General features: G+C 48.9%; 1 protein-coding gene across 4 annotated transcripts in view; it reads right to left on the reverse strand.

The window, feature by feature from the left end:
* Window positions 1–13,924, reverse strand: part of GRIN1 (glutamate ionotropic receptor NMDA type subunit 1) — a 41,159-nt gene that overhangs the window by 7,544 nt on the left and 19,691 nt on the right. For 2 of the 4 annotated variants that reach the window (XM_036751291.1, XM_036751290.1), the window contains 15 exons: window positions 11,869–11,990; window positions 11,416–11,590; window positions 7,648–7,792; window positions 7,459–7,542; window positions 6,669–6,810; window positions 6,402–6,529; window positions 5,727–5,891; window positions 5,435–5,553; window positions 5,112–5,224; window positions 4,736–4,884; window positions 4,249–4,406; window positions 3,676–3,837; window positions 3,097–3,206; window positions 2,021–2,166; window positions 6–116 (listed from right to left, as the gene is read on the reverse strand). In XM_036751291.1, coding sequence (XP_036607186.1) covers window positions 6–116; window positions 2,021–2,166; window positions 3,097–3,206; window positions 3,676–3,837; window positions 4,249–4,406; window positions 4,736–4,884; window positions 5,112–5,224; window positions 5,435–5,553; window positions 5,727–5,891; window positions 6,402–6,529; window positions 6,669–6,810; window positions 7,459–7,542; window positions 7,648–7,792; window positions 11,416–11,590; window positions 11,869–11,990 — 2,029 coding nt within the window. The remainder of the gene's footprint in view (window positions 1–5; window positions 117–2,020; window positions 2,167–3,096; window positions 3,207–3,675; window positions 3,838–4,248; window positions 4,407–4,735; window positions 4,885–5,111; window positions 5,225–5,434; window positions 5,554–5,726; window positions 5,892–6,401; window positions 6,530–6,668; window positions 6,811–7,458; window positions 7,543–7,647; window positions 7,793–11,415; window positions 11,591–11,868; window positions 11,991–13,924) is intronic. The other 2 variants (XM_036751293.1, XM_036751292.1) reach the window with 1 other exon arrangement.

The raw sequence follows: 13,924 nt of genomic DNA on the forward strand, positions 1-13,924 counted from the left end.
CTTACCGTGTCTTTGGAGGACCTACGTCTCTTGAAGCTGGAGGCCAGGGTGGAGGTGATGGCCCTAAATGTGGCTTTCTTTTTAGGGTCGGGCTCTGCTCTACCACTCTTTCTATCCTAAAATGAATATGTATAAGTGATTAGATTGCTAAGGGTGGGCTCCTTGCTAGCCCTACCCTCCTGCTGCTGCCACTGCTGATGCCTGTGCAGGTCTTTAGTCCTGCTTCTCTGCACAGGACAGACAGACAGACAGGTTTCCTCTCTTTCTACACCATGTGTGTCTGGCCTGGCTCACTCTGGAGTGTCTGGGGAGAACAGGATGGGGCCTGTGCTGTTCTGGCTCTCTCTCACTCTCTTTTTCAGGGGCTGGCCCCTGTGTACCTCAGCTCCCTAGTGACCCCCTCCTTGCCCAGACTGCTCCCTGCCTCCCCTGGGGGCCAGGTTCTCAAGAAGGATGGGAGGGTGGGCCTTGGCAGCAAGGTCAGAGGTTCCATAGATGGACTGGGAAAAACACACTGAAATCGTGATTATCCATTTCTGCAAGGCAGGTAATCCCTCTGATGAGGGGTCAACAAAAACAAAAACAAAAAAAAGAGAAAGAGAAAAAAAGAAACTAAGAAAGGAAAATCCAGCCAAAGGCAAGGTGTAATGTCACCAAGAGGTTGTGATGGAGTTGGAGAGAAAGACAGACGGAGTTGTCTTGTCCAACAGTCAGCCCTGGTTCTCCCAGGCCAGGTGGGATGGGATGGGTCTCCCCACGTGCTCAGTCCCAACAGTAAGAGAGTCCCATTCCCCCGAGGGACAAGCATCAGCAGCTGTCCTAGGCACCAGCAACAAGATCAGGATAAGGGGGATGAGGGATGGGTGGTGGGGTGGGGGGCATCCCTTCCCCAGCATGAGCACTAGCCCAGACCTTCCCTCCCTGGATGTGTTCCGACAAAGCCCCCTTTCTCCCTGATAGCATCTTCCCCCGGAGAAGGGGCTGCCTTTGTTTTCACAGGGAGTTCCGAGGGGTTCAGTGCCTCCAGCCTCCCCCTCCCCTGGCCTCCAGGAAGAGGCCGACAAGGGAGTAAGTGTGTGTGCATGGTGGGGGGATACCCCAGCCCAGACTCCCTGGGGCTGGGCCCTGCTTGGGGGAGGAAGAGAAGAAAACGAGACAAACGTATCTTTAGCCATCGGGGATCCGAGTCCAACAATCTCTGTCATCTCCAAGTGTGGGCTGGTTCCTTACCCTGGGCTGCCTGCCACCCAGCGGGCACCTGCCCTCCACCACAGCCCGAACCCAGGCCCCAGCCAGGGCTATCGCACTTTTTACAACCCCGCTCTCTGCGCTGGTTCTAAGTCAAACCGTTTCCCTGCGCGCTGGCGGGTTCCTAAAGACACAGAAACAGCCTCGGACATCCAGGGCGGAGCAGAGCACAGTGTGGTGGGGTGGAGGAGATCACTGAGCACATGGACACCGCAGGGAAAGGGTTAACCCCAAGGAACATGAGAGAGAGGGAGAAAGTGATTCCCCAGAAGGAACGGAGACAGGGAGCCAAAGCCAGGACTCAGGCTCTAGATTCAAAGGAGTCTCTGCCTCCTTCTGGTCCTTAGGTTTCCTTTGGTGTGAAATGGGTATCAGTGAGAGATGCCCAAAACATATGGGCTACTTAGAATGCCAGGGGTGGGATGATCCTAGGCCTCTCTTTGTGAGGCACTGGTGAGTGGAGAATCTGTCCCAGGGATAGCTTGAGCCAGTGGCCACTCCTTCGGGCAGCCTTCCAGGACCCCTCTGTTTGGGCACCACTCACCATTGGCTTTTTGGTATTATCCCAGAACTCCAGCACAGACCAGGGCTATTGGAAGTGGGGGAGGGGTTACAGCCCAGGGTGGGAGAAAGGGGCAACAGCAGGGTCAGAAAGACCTGGGAGGGGCTGGGCTGTAGGCAGGAGTGCCCTGGGAGCCAGGGACAGGCCGGCCAAGGGCTGGGGTAAGGGCACTGGGTCACAGATACAGAGCCACTCGCCCCGCTGGCCTACCTGTAGGTTTTTCCTCCACACATTCACTGCTGCAAAGGCCAGCTGCATCTGCTTCCTGCGGGCATCTTTGTGTCTTTTGTAGGCGATCTCAATGAAAATCAGGAAGATTCCAGCCACGATCCCACCGGCCACCAACATGAATACTCCTACAAGTGCCCACAGCTGGTTACCCTGGACTCAGAGACCAGATCCATACCTCCCTCCTGCTCCCCCTCCCCTCCCAGCCCTCACCCCCATCCGTGTCCACTGGTGAGTCCTTCCAGGGTCATCCTCAAACCAGAAATGAATCCTATATATATTTAGTTATTTTCATGTTTTCTCCCCCATCAGAATGTGAGCTTCTTAAAGATAGAGACCATGATTTTGCCTTTCTTTGTATCCCCAGGGCTTAGCACAGGGTCTGGCACATAATAGGTGCATAATAAATGCTGGTTGACTGACTAACTGTCCCTCATGCCTGGAATGCCTTCTCTCTCATCTCTGCCTCTTGAAATCCTTGCTTTTTTTCCCCCCAAGACCCACCTTAAACACCTCATTCTTTCTGCATAGAGGCCTTTCCTCCTTCTCCTCCCATCACAGCCCTCCCCGCCAAATCTGGCCTTCCCCTCCAAGGTAACTTGGCAAGTTTGGCACCCAGAAGTGCTCTCCCTCTTCATATCTACCTCCTGGCTTCCCTGCCTTGCTTCAAGCTTCAGCTAAAATTCCACATTTTACAGGAAGCCTTTCCCAATCCCTCTTAGCTTTTTCTCTGTTGATAATTTCCTATTTATCCTGTATATAGCTTGTTTGTACATATTACTTTGCATGCTGTCTCCCCCATTAGATTGTAAGCTCTTTGAGGACAGAGATTCTTTTGCCTTTCTCTGGCTTCTCAGCACTTAGCCCAGTGCCTGGCACATAGTAAGTGCTTAATAAATTCAAATTGACTGACCGATGGCCATATACCAGCACCATCCTGGGGCATCCCCTGGACTCAGAGATTAGCTTCATTCATGATCACAAAAGGCCAGATATGAATCCCTTGCAGGGACTTCTGTCTTTGCAGGTGGGGGGAGAAGAAAAGAGGGGGCACCCACCAGCCATGTTCTCGAAGGTGAGAGTTGCTGGAGCATTGCTGCGGGAGTCGCATTCCTGGTATCGAACCCAAGTCTTGTCCAAATCCTCCATGAAGCCATTCTCATGAGACCTGGAGAAAAGTGGTGTGGGACCCAGTGCATTTCAGATGCAGGATCAGAGACATGGAGAATGATGAGAAATGAGAGGAGATATGGAGGAGAGAGGGAGACAGACACAAAGAGAGAGGGAAGGAAGGAGAAATAGAGGTGGAAAGAGATGCATTGAGAAAGGAAAGGAGGAACACAGGGAGGGCAGAGACAGAGAGATGAATCTGGCCACAGAGTAGGGGATAAAGAAATGAGGAAGAAGGGCCAGAAGTGCTGACATTGGGCTTTTTGCTTTTGTTTTTAAATATAGGGGTTTACAAGGAGTCAGGGAGATCCTTGGTTGGGGACCACACGGGAAGGGCATGTATTGGGCACACATCTGTGAACTTATGCATACAGTCAGTGTCTGTGCACAGGGTCTCCAGGGCTTGGGGCATTGGGGTGGGGCTTTCCCAGCCAGGGTTGGGGTCCCCAGGGCTGGGGGGTACAGACTTGAGGATGGCCAGGGAGACATTCTGCTTCCAGGGGCTGTCTTTGCGCATGCCAATGCCGAAGCCAGAGCGGAAGAACAGTTCTCCTGTGGTCACCAGGTCACACTTCTGTGAGGCCTCAAACTCTAGCACTGCAGAATCCCAGATGAAGGCATGAAGCTTGCTGGAGGCATAGGAGCAGGGTCATGGGGATCCAGTCGAGGCAGTCACATCTCCTGTGCCCTGTTCCCCTGGCACCCTGTAATACACCTAGAGGCTGCAGGGCTCGGGGGCAGTGTTATAGGATCTCAAATTTGGAGCTGGTGGGGACCACCTAGTACAGCCACTCCTTTAAGGAAACAGGCCCAGGGAGGTCAGATGAGTCATTTAAGTTGGCACAAGGAGTTCACATCAGAGGCAGGATTCCAACTCAGGTGCTGTGTACCCTTCTCCGGGTGCCCTCGGCTTCTCCTGCTGCCTAGTCTTTCTTTATCTAAACCCTTTGGACTCTGGCTTCCGCTATGCCCCGGTCCCAGCACTAACCCCCCCCCCCCAGCCCTGGACCCTGGGTGCCCACGGGGTCCCTAGCCCTCACTTGTCCCGCACGGCTTGGATGGCTTCAGCAGCACTCTCATAGTTGTGTTTCTCCATATGCCGGTACATAGTGCTCAGCTCTACCTGCCGCCGGAAGTAGATATCCACAGAGCTCTGTTTCACCGTGGCATAGATGAACTTGTCCGAGGGGTTCCGTAGCTAGGGGTCAGCAGGAGACGTGTCAGAGAGGCTGTCTCTGGACCTCTATCCCACAACCCCCTGACTGCCCCTTGTTCCCACCTTAGAATGCTAGCCACACTGACTGCCCTCAGATACCTCCTGGCCACCAATCCATGTGGCTCCCATCCCCCTCCCCCCTCTCCCCACTCCCTGCAAATCCTAGCATTCACTATCTCCCAGACTCTGTCTCTACCCTGATATCTTCTGTCCCCACCCCTAGACCCCAACCCTCTGTTTTCCCTCTTTCAGGGGCTCTGGTCGAGGAATCACAGCGCCTTAGTCCTGCCCAGCTAGGCGTGGGTCCTCACTCGAGGGTCATTGATGCCCGTGATGCGTTCTTCTGGTCTGTCCAGCACCAGGAAGGCTGCCAGGTTGGCAGTGTAGGAGGCAACGATGATCATGGCAAAGCCAGCCCAGACCATGCCCAGGATCCGGGCTGAGAAACTTCGGGGGGCACCTGAGAGGCAAGGAGAGAAACATGGCAGTACTTGCCACCTGGGTTTAGTTGTTGAGTCTGAGAGGTTGAAAGTAGGATCTGGGAGGTGGGAGGACCCTCCAAGAGGGTGATACAGGGGTCCAGGAGGCTGGATGTTGAGACAAGAAGGCTGGATGGGAAAGTCAGGAGGCCATGAGTGGGTCTGAGAAGCTGGACAGTGAGAATAGGAGTGCTCCAGTGGCCCTTACCTTCTCCAATCCCAGAGTTGAGCAGGACCCCCCAGGAGAACCACATAGCTGAGGAGAGGGTCAGTGCATCTTCTTCTTCTTCTTCACTGTTCACTTTGAACCGGCCAAAGGGGCTGAGGGGGACAGGAGGGAAAGGGCAGCACCAGCCCTCCAGGCCAGTTCCCTCCCCCTCAATCTTTTTCTTCCTTCCTGGACCATAATCCCTCTGGTATCCCTTATCTCTCCCTCCCCTAGCACTGTCCCTCTCAGGTCCCTGGGAAAGGGAAGTAGTGAGTGAGGATGAGTGAGGCGAGGGTCAAAGGTCGGGGGTATCTCACTCTCACCTAAACCGATCCAGCAGGTAGAGCATGACGGCTACCACATGTACAGAGAGTCCGACCAGCAGCCACAGTGTGCTCTGGAAGGGCTGCATGAATGAGTCCAGTGTACTCCGAGGGATTTCCTGGAAGGGAGGTGCAGGGGGGAGAGGAGAGATCATAAGGGAGCATCTCTGCCCTCCAGAACAGGCCTCTCCCCCCATCCTTTACTTCTTACACCTTCCCAGCTGCCTGGGGGTGCCCCGACCCTTCCCAGGGATGTCAGTTTACCAAGCCCCTTCCCCAGTCTCCAACTGACCTTCTTCACCAAGATGGTCAGTCCCTGGTACTTGAAGGGCTTGGAGAACTCGATGTACTGGGCCCGCTCATTGTTGATGGTCAGTGGGGCCACGATCATGTCTGCCTGTCCACTCAGTAGCTCCCCCATCATCCCATTCCACTCCTTTTTGTTACTATTGTTCACCTGGGGAGGGGGATATGGGCTTTGGAGTCCTGGATCCAGTCCTCAGACTGATTCCTAGTTCTTCCATTCTTCACACTGGGTTAGTTCTTTAGTCTTAGATCCCAGCTGGTCCCCATTCTGCTCTTTTTTATATTTAGCCCCCAGGTCCCTCAAGGTTCCTCCTGAGCAAGTCACTTAGCCCTGATTGCCTTCCCCCAAATAATAAATAAATAAGGTACTATAAACATAAAAGAAAAAGAAAAGATTCAGACTTCTTCTCTGATACAAAGAGAGGGTCAAAAAGTCTTACGTGGATTTTCCAGATTCTGGGGGTGCTGTGCTCCTAACCCCTGCGATGTGGTTCCCCCATTCTTTCTAAGCCTATACCCTAATTCTCCTTCCCTCATAGGCCCTCAGTCCTGAGCCCCACTTCACCTGTTTCATTTCTTGATTCTCCTGGCCACCTCCAATTCCCCAGACACCAAAGCCCAGCCTCCCCATTCCATTCTCTTAGTCCTTTTGCCCACCTACCCGCTCCTGGGTGCCAAACTTGCCATCAGCCACCAGATGGACCTCGTAGGTGAAGTTCATTGTTTTGGCCAGGTCGATGAGCAGGTCAATGCAGAAACCATAGCAGCACTGGAGTATAGTGTGGCGGCCTGGGGGGATGGGGAACCCCAGGAGAAGATGGTTATGACAACTAGGCTCCCCAGCCCAGACCACTATCAAACCATTCCTGCTATCCACCAAGAGCAAGTGTTCCCCTTTCTGATCCCCACCCCCTCAACCTAGACTCACTGGCGCCCGGATGGGTGTCATTCGGGCCTGTGCAGGTGACCTTCTTTATCTTCTCCCCATTGATTGTGAGATCTTCATTACAGGTTTCACCATCTTGAGCTGGTTTCACATACACAAAGGGCTCCTGGTGGATAGTAACAATCTGGGGGGGGTGGGGGAGAAAAGGGAGGGAAAAACTTAGCTTGGGTTCCCTAGAGAACCTCCCCTTCCTTCCCTGATACCATCTGTCCCTGCCTTTCTGTCTCTGTTGTGATCTTTCCACCTCTCCCTCCCTATCTGTCTGCCTCTCCATCTAATCTCTCTGTCTCTCCACTCAGCCCTGTTTCACTGTCTCTCCCAGCATCCTTGTCTCCTCAGCTCTGTGTTTTCTCATCCCCTCTCCTGAATGATCTACCTGGTTGATCAGGCCTCACTGACCGAGGAGAGATCGTTCTGAGGAGGTGGGATCAATTCTCTTGCCTATGGTACATTATAACTTTTTTTTTTTAAGCAGAATGCTTTTATTACAGATAGGAAAAGGACTAACAGTATTTAATAATGATACCTAAATCTATATTACTTAGCTGGAATTTAATCATATTTCAACAAATGAGGGCCCTCTACAAGCAAAGCATTATATTAATTAGCTTGGGAAACAACACCATTTTATTATTTACAAAGCACTTTCTTTACAACAACTCTTGAATGGGTAATACAAGTATTATTTTAATTTTACAGGTGAGGAAATGGAGGCTCAGAGGTGAGGTGAATTTGCCCAGGATTCATTATAACTTTTCTATGTCAGACTCACCTTTAGTCTGGTTGACATTTCATATCCTTCAGGCTTCTCAGTCTCTCCCCCTGGCCAAATGATCTTACGGTCATTGGGTAGGACCTGAAAGGCAGGAGGGTTGCATGATGGGCAAGCCGACAGAAGCCCCAGTCATGATCCCCAAACCCTCGGGCTAAGCTTGCCAACCTTCTCCTCAGCCCCACTTACATGGCTCCCATTGAAAATCCCTACTTGCACCAATTTTCGGTTCTGCAGGTTCATGATGCTGTAATTGGCAAACTTCCTGTCCCCGTCCTCATTGAATTCCACCCGGCCAGTCACGCCTTCTGAGTACTTAGATGACATCAGCACCCTGAGAGACAAGGAAGAATGGGGGAGATTGAGTGATAGTTTGAGGAGATTTCTTCCCAATCCTTGTCCTGGCATTGACTGCTTTGGCTTCCACCTCCATCTTTATATGACCCAGAGAACATGGAGAGGAGGAACTCACCAGCCATCCTCCTAAAGCTACACCTTTTCCCCATCCATCATTCCAGGCTAAATTAGCTTTGAATAAAGGTCATAAAACCTGAGTGCCTGATAAGTATATAGTTATCCCTTCCACACTGCAGGGATTAGGGGCATAGCACCCCCATGATCTGGAAAATTCATGTAAAATTTTTTGGCCATCTTTTTTCTTTTTCTTCTATGGAGTGTTTACAGTACCTTATTTATTTTTTTGGGGGGGGGAGAAAGCAATCGGGGTTAAGTCACTTGTCCAGGGTCACACAGCTAGTAAGTATCTGAGACAGAATTTGAACTCAGGTCTTCCTGACTCAGTGCCAGTGCTCTATCTACTGTGTCACATAGCTGCCCCTTTACAGTACCTTATTGTAAAATTTGGGTTGATATTATACAATACTACACATGTATTTTATGTATTTCTGAGTTTCTAAACTTTTTCTGTATCACCTACTGGCCTTTGCATGCTGTCTGTAGCTTCCACAAAGCTCTTTAAAAAATTCCTATTTATTTTCTTATGCTGACCCACAATAGAGCGAAACCACGATGGGGAAAGTCATGATGTGGAAGGGATAACTGTATCTGTGTATTTGTGTGTGTATGTGTATTTGTCTTTCTACCTCCATTTCCAATTCCCCTGCCTTTGGGGGGGAAAATCCTGTTCTGCCCAGTCTTACATAAAAACATTTGCTCTTCAATAATATCCCTGGAGGTGACCTCAGGGCCACTTTGGTCTGAGATTCTATATCTGATGAGTATCATAGATTTAGATCTGGAAAGGACCTTGGGTCATTTAATCCAATCACCTCCTTTTGTAGATAAGGGCAGAGAAGTTAAGTGATTTGCCCAACCTCACATAGTTGGTAATTGGCAAAACCAGGATTTGGAGGAAGGTCAGCTCTAGCAATGGGGGCCAGTTTGGGAGAGACTGTGGCAATCCCTTCCTGATGTCACCACACAGACTGAGTGTGGTCATATCCCCATGTCCCCAAAGGCCCAGGCTTCCTTCATAGTTCTCTGTAGACCTGCCATCTAGGAATTGAGCAAGGTCCCCTCTGGATCCTATATTCCCATCCTATGCTGGGAATATCTTTCAGGAATCCTGTTGCTGTAGTTTCTGGGATCTAGTGAACAGGGTTGTGACTATTCTTTCCACCTTGATGATCTGAAGGACATTAATCATACTCTCTTTCCATCTTCCCAGAATAGTCTTCATATTTTTAGAATGTCCCCAATCCCATTGCATAGGATTTTAACCTTTTTAGGGAAGTAGATTGGGGTTCACCATGCATTTCTTCTCTCGAGGTCTAGCATGGTGGTTTCCAGGCAGCTGAAGGAAGCTTCAAGGAAGCTTCCCCGTGGTGATGATGTTGCTTGAGATAAGACTGTGATGATGAAGATCATGGAGTCAGTGATAATAAAGGTGAAAGCGATGGTTATGAGGAAGACAGTGGAGAGAGAGGAAGAGAGAGGAGAGGGAGAAAGAAGGAGAAAAAGAGAAGAGAGAGAGAAAAAGGAAGAGAGAGGAGAAAGAGAAAACAGAGAAAGAAAAAGAGAGGAGAAAAGAGAGAGGAGAGAGAAAGAGAGGAGAGAGAGAGTGAGGGAGGCAGAAAGACAGAGGGATCATTGGCTTCGGAGACAGAAGTTATGAGTTCAAATTCTGCCTCTATCACTTACTACTTAGGTGACATTGGGCAAATCACTGTCACTTCTCTAGGCCTCAGTTTTCTCCTCTGGCTCTGTGGACTTAGAGAACTTGCATTCATATTCCACCTCTGATGCTATCTGTGTGATCTTGGGTACCTTACTTAACCTCTCTGGGTCTCTGTTTCCTCCTATGTAAAATAAGAGAATTGGATGAGATGGTCTCTTCCAACACTAGATCTGTGATGCTGGGAGAGTGATGATGAAAATGATGATGATGGTAATATTGACTGGGATCATAATGATCATAGATTGAGAATGGCAAGAGACCCCAATCCCTTCATTTTACAGATGAATTGTGGTCATAGAGGTGATGGGGTGCTTGGGTGCTTGTGCTTGTGCTTGGACTCCAATTCCAAGATCACATTTTTCCCCTAACTTCAAAACACTATCACTGACAGTTTTCTCCCCAGTCCAAGGGCACTATGCCTAGCAATAACTCATGAGTGGACCCCAGTAAAACAAACTATCTCTCCCCATCACAAGAACAAGCTGACCTCTGAAGAAATTCTCTTGTAAAAACAGGACTATCTTGTAACCACAGGATTATCATGATTCCCACAGTTATCATATTCAATCCAGAGGTCAAGTTATAGACATCAGCTCTCAAAGCTATCTTGCTACAGACATAACAGACCAAAAATTCACCCCTGAGAAACCCCTCCCCCTGGTTTCCAGTAGTGAATGATGCTTGTGACCAAGGTTGTAAATTATCACCTAATTAGCATATCTGCCAAATAAGCCACTACTTTTCTTATATAAGCTTTAACAACATTCTTGTTAAGTGGCAAGCTCCTTAGGGAGCTCTGCTCACCATACTGGCGTTACAATAAACCTTTGCCACCTTGACTTAAAGAACGCTTGAGTCCAAGAATTCATTCCAGACAACCTTGTGCAGTACTCCGGTCTTTGAGGGTTCCCTGAACTCCTTAAACCACATCAGGGGTAGTAATTAAGCTCAGATCCTCTGGCTCCAAAGTCAGTGCTCTTTAATTTGTGCCAATGGGACAGCTGGGTGGTGCAGTAGATACAGTGCCAGGCCTGGAGTCAGGAAGACTTCATCTTGTTGAGTTCAAATCTAGCTTCAGACATTTACTATGGGTGGGAGAGTCACTTAACCCTGTTTGCCTCATTTATAAAATGAGCTGGAGTAGGAAATGGCGAGCCATGCCAATATTTTTGCCAAGGAAACCTCAAATGGAGTCATAAAGAGTTGGACACAGCTGAAATGACTAATCAACAAAAACCTGTACCAAAATGGAGACCATGCTGAGGATGGTGGTGGTGATGGCCATATATATGATACTGATTCTGAAGATAACCATAGGGATACTGACACAGCTCTAAATTCTACCATCCCTTGATATGCTGTTAATCATGGTGGAGATGCTGACAAAGATGATGGAGATGATGGAGACAGTGATGGCAATGGTCAGAGTGGCACAGGGCAAAGAGCTCTGGATTTAGAGTCAGAAGACCTAGGTTTGATTTCTGGCTCTGACCTGCCCATGTGACCATGGGCATATCACTTAATTTCTAGGAGCCTCAACTATAAAATAGGGGTTAATAATTCTTGTGCTACATACCCTGAAAGGTTCTGTAACAAAGAAATTTATACTGTGAATCATAAAGTGCTTTAGAAAGGTGAAGAAAACGCTGTTATGAGGGGTTGGGTGATAAAGTGGGAGGGGCCCTGATTCACATGTGTCTCTGGGGTCATAGTCATTGTGGTGTAGGCCATCTTCTTCTTGTCTTCACTCTTCCGCTTACCTTTTGAAGAGGGGCCCAGTCTTCCAGATATTAGTATTGCCAACACAGCCACGGGGCGGATCTGTGATGTTCTCTTTTTCAAAAAGCTCATGCACAGCTTGGGCTACCACACCCACAGCATCGCTGATGTGTGCAGATTCATTCTTTCCATTAATCAGCTGCAGCCCAATGATACCTGGGAAGGTTCACGTAAGAAATGTGACTGTTGGACCCAGAAATATCCTACCCATCCCTGAGCAGGTTTACAACTAGTTGTCACTCAGAGACCCATCCAGCCCTTACACCCTGACCCAAAATTGGTCCCAAATTGGTAACAATCCAGAGCCCTGAGCAGGGCTGGGTCCCTGTACCCATGGCTAAGACCATCCCAATGAGCCTGCTGCCCTTTTCAATAGTAATCACTGATGAAGCCCCCCCAGACAGATCCTCCTGGGAACATTCCCTGGTACATACCATCTGGGGCGTAGCGTAGGGCATTCCCTGAGATCTCCCGCTCGCCTACGAGCCACACGTACCCAGAGCCTGTCATGTTCAGCATTGCGGCTGCCCGGTACACAGTGGCAGCATCATCCTCGCTGCAGGACAGATGGGGGCATGACAAGGGCCAGGGTCCCCCCACCCCCATCTTGGCCCTTCCCCCAAGTCCTGCCTCCATTCCTCCATACTAAATTACTCTGACAATAATGTAGTTGAGAAGCTGGACACAAGGGTGGCATTTAACACTTTAAAATAACTTTCATAGAAATTTTTTTTGATCCTTACAACACTCCTATGTCCTGGATCTGAATTATAAGGATCCTTTTAGAGACAGAAGAATCATTATATAGTAGAAAGAGTACTAGACATGAAGTTGGAAACCTGGGCTCAATTCTAAGTTCTGAAATTTATTTGCTATGTGATCATGGACCAATCTTTCAGTGTCTCCAAGATTAAGTTTTCTCATCTGTAAAATGGGATTTATAATACTTGTACTATTTATCTCACAAGAATTTTGGGAAGAAAGTGCTTCATAGACCTTAAAGCATTATGTATGTATGTGTGTATATGTATACATGTGTAGACACACGTATATCACCCAGAACATTTAGTCTTACACTAACTGCCTTTTATTTTCTATCAGGGACCCTCAACATGCCTCCTTTGACGTCTTTCCTACTCACCATTCCCTACCCTTCTCCATCCCCCCCCAACACCGTCCTTCCATTCTCTCACCTCAGACAAAAGTCAAGTCCTCAGGACCCTTGGGACCTTCCCTGAGTGTCATAAGCTAAAGCCCAAGGAAAGAGCAACTGACAAATCTATCTCTCATGCTTTAGGTAAGCCTTCTGTTCTTCAGTCTGATTGTCTTTTTTTAATAATTTATTTATTTTTAATTTTAGTTTACAACAGTCAGTTCCTCAAGTTTTTGAATTTCAAAATTTCTCCCCCTCCCTCTCTGATTGTCTTTTAAAGAAAGATTTCTATCCTGGTGAGGGTTTTCATCACACGAAAGTGCGCTCAAATGTTGCATAAGGGGCGACAGATTCTCCGGACAAAAGGTCCCATTCCATCGCTCTCACTGAAGGCAAAAATTGTTTTTCTTGGACAATTAGACTATTAAGCTTCAGAGAATACAACAAGCACAGAAATAGAGTAAGTCACATAGAATGGGCCCTCCTCTGCTGGACTTTCTCAGACAGTCAAGAGGCTTTGGTGAATACCTACCATATGGCTGGCACCATGGTAGAGATTGTGTGTGCACGTGTATGTGTGTGTGTGGGGGGGTGCATGCAGATGCAAATGCACGTGTTTGACAAAGCAAAAGTCAAAAGAAACATCAAACGCAGTCCCTGCCCTGGGTACTTGCTGGGCAGACAGGACAGACTCACATCACAGGATAGGGGTAGCTACAGGTTCCAGGTTCCAAATCTAGGAAGGCATTGAAGGATTGGGCTGGGGGTATGCCTAGGGCAGGTTAGGGATATACTAGGTGTGGGACTATGAGCAGGATGGGAAGGGTGGTGTGTGTAGTGGGGCAGAAATAAGTCCAGGCTAGGGTGGGGTGTACTTGTAAGGCCTTGGAGCTTTTTGTGCCCTGGTGGGAAAGAGACATAGGGAAGAGGTGAGGGGACTGCTGGGGGCTCTTTCCCAGCACCTTTTCAAACTAAAAACTGACATGGGTATGGAAGGGTGATATAGAAGTAATGGCATAAAAACCTGTAAGTCTGTAGCCCCTTGGGCCCACCCTCATGTGCCTTCTCACCAGACAGGATAGTGAGACTGAAGAGCCATTTGAAGGAAGCTAGAGAAGCTTTTGGTGAAACCTCAAAGCCTTATAGACACTAAATATTGATAGGGTCATTGAATTCAGAGCTAGGAAGGGATTTAGAGATCAGTTAGTCCAACTCTCTCATTTGACAAATAAAGAAACTGAGGCACAAAGAATTGGAATCGTGGACTTGTCCGAACCAGCCAGAAGGCAGGTTGGGGCAGGCAGGAGTGCCATTCCCTCCCTAGATGTTGGCTGTGC

Source organism: Trichosurus vulpecula, chromosome 3 (assembly GCF_011100635.1).
Source record: "Trichosurus vulpecula isolate mTriVul1 chromosome 3, mTriVul1.pri, whole genome shotgun sequence".
Lineage (NCBI taxonomy): Eukaryota > Metazoa > Chordata > Mammalia > Diprotodontia > Phalangeridae > Trichosurus > Trichosurus vulpecula.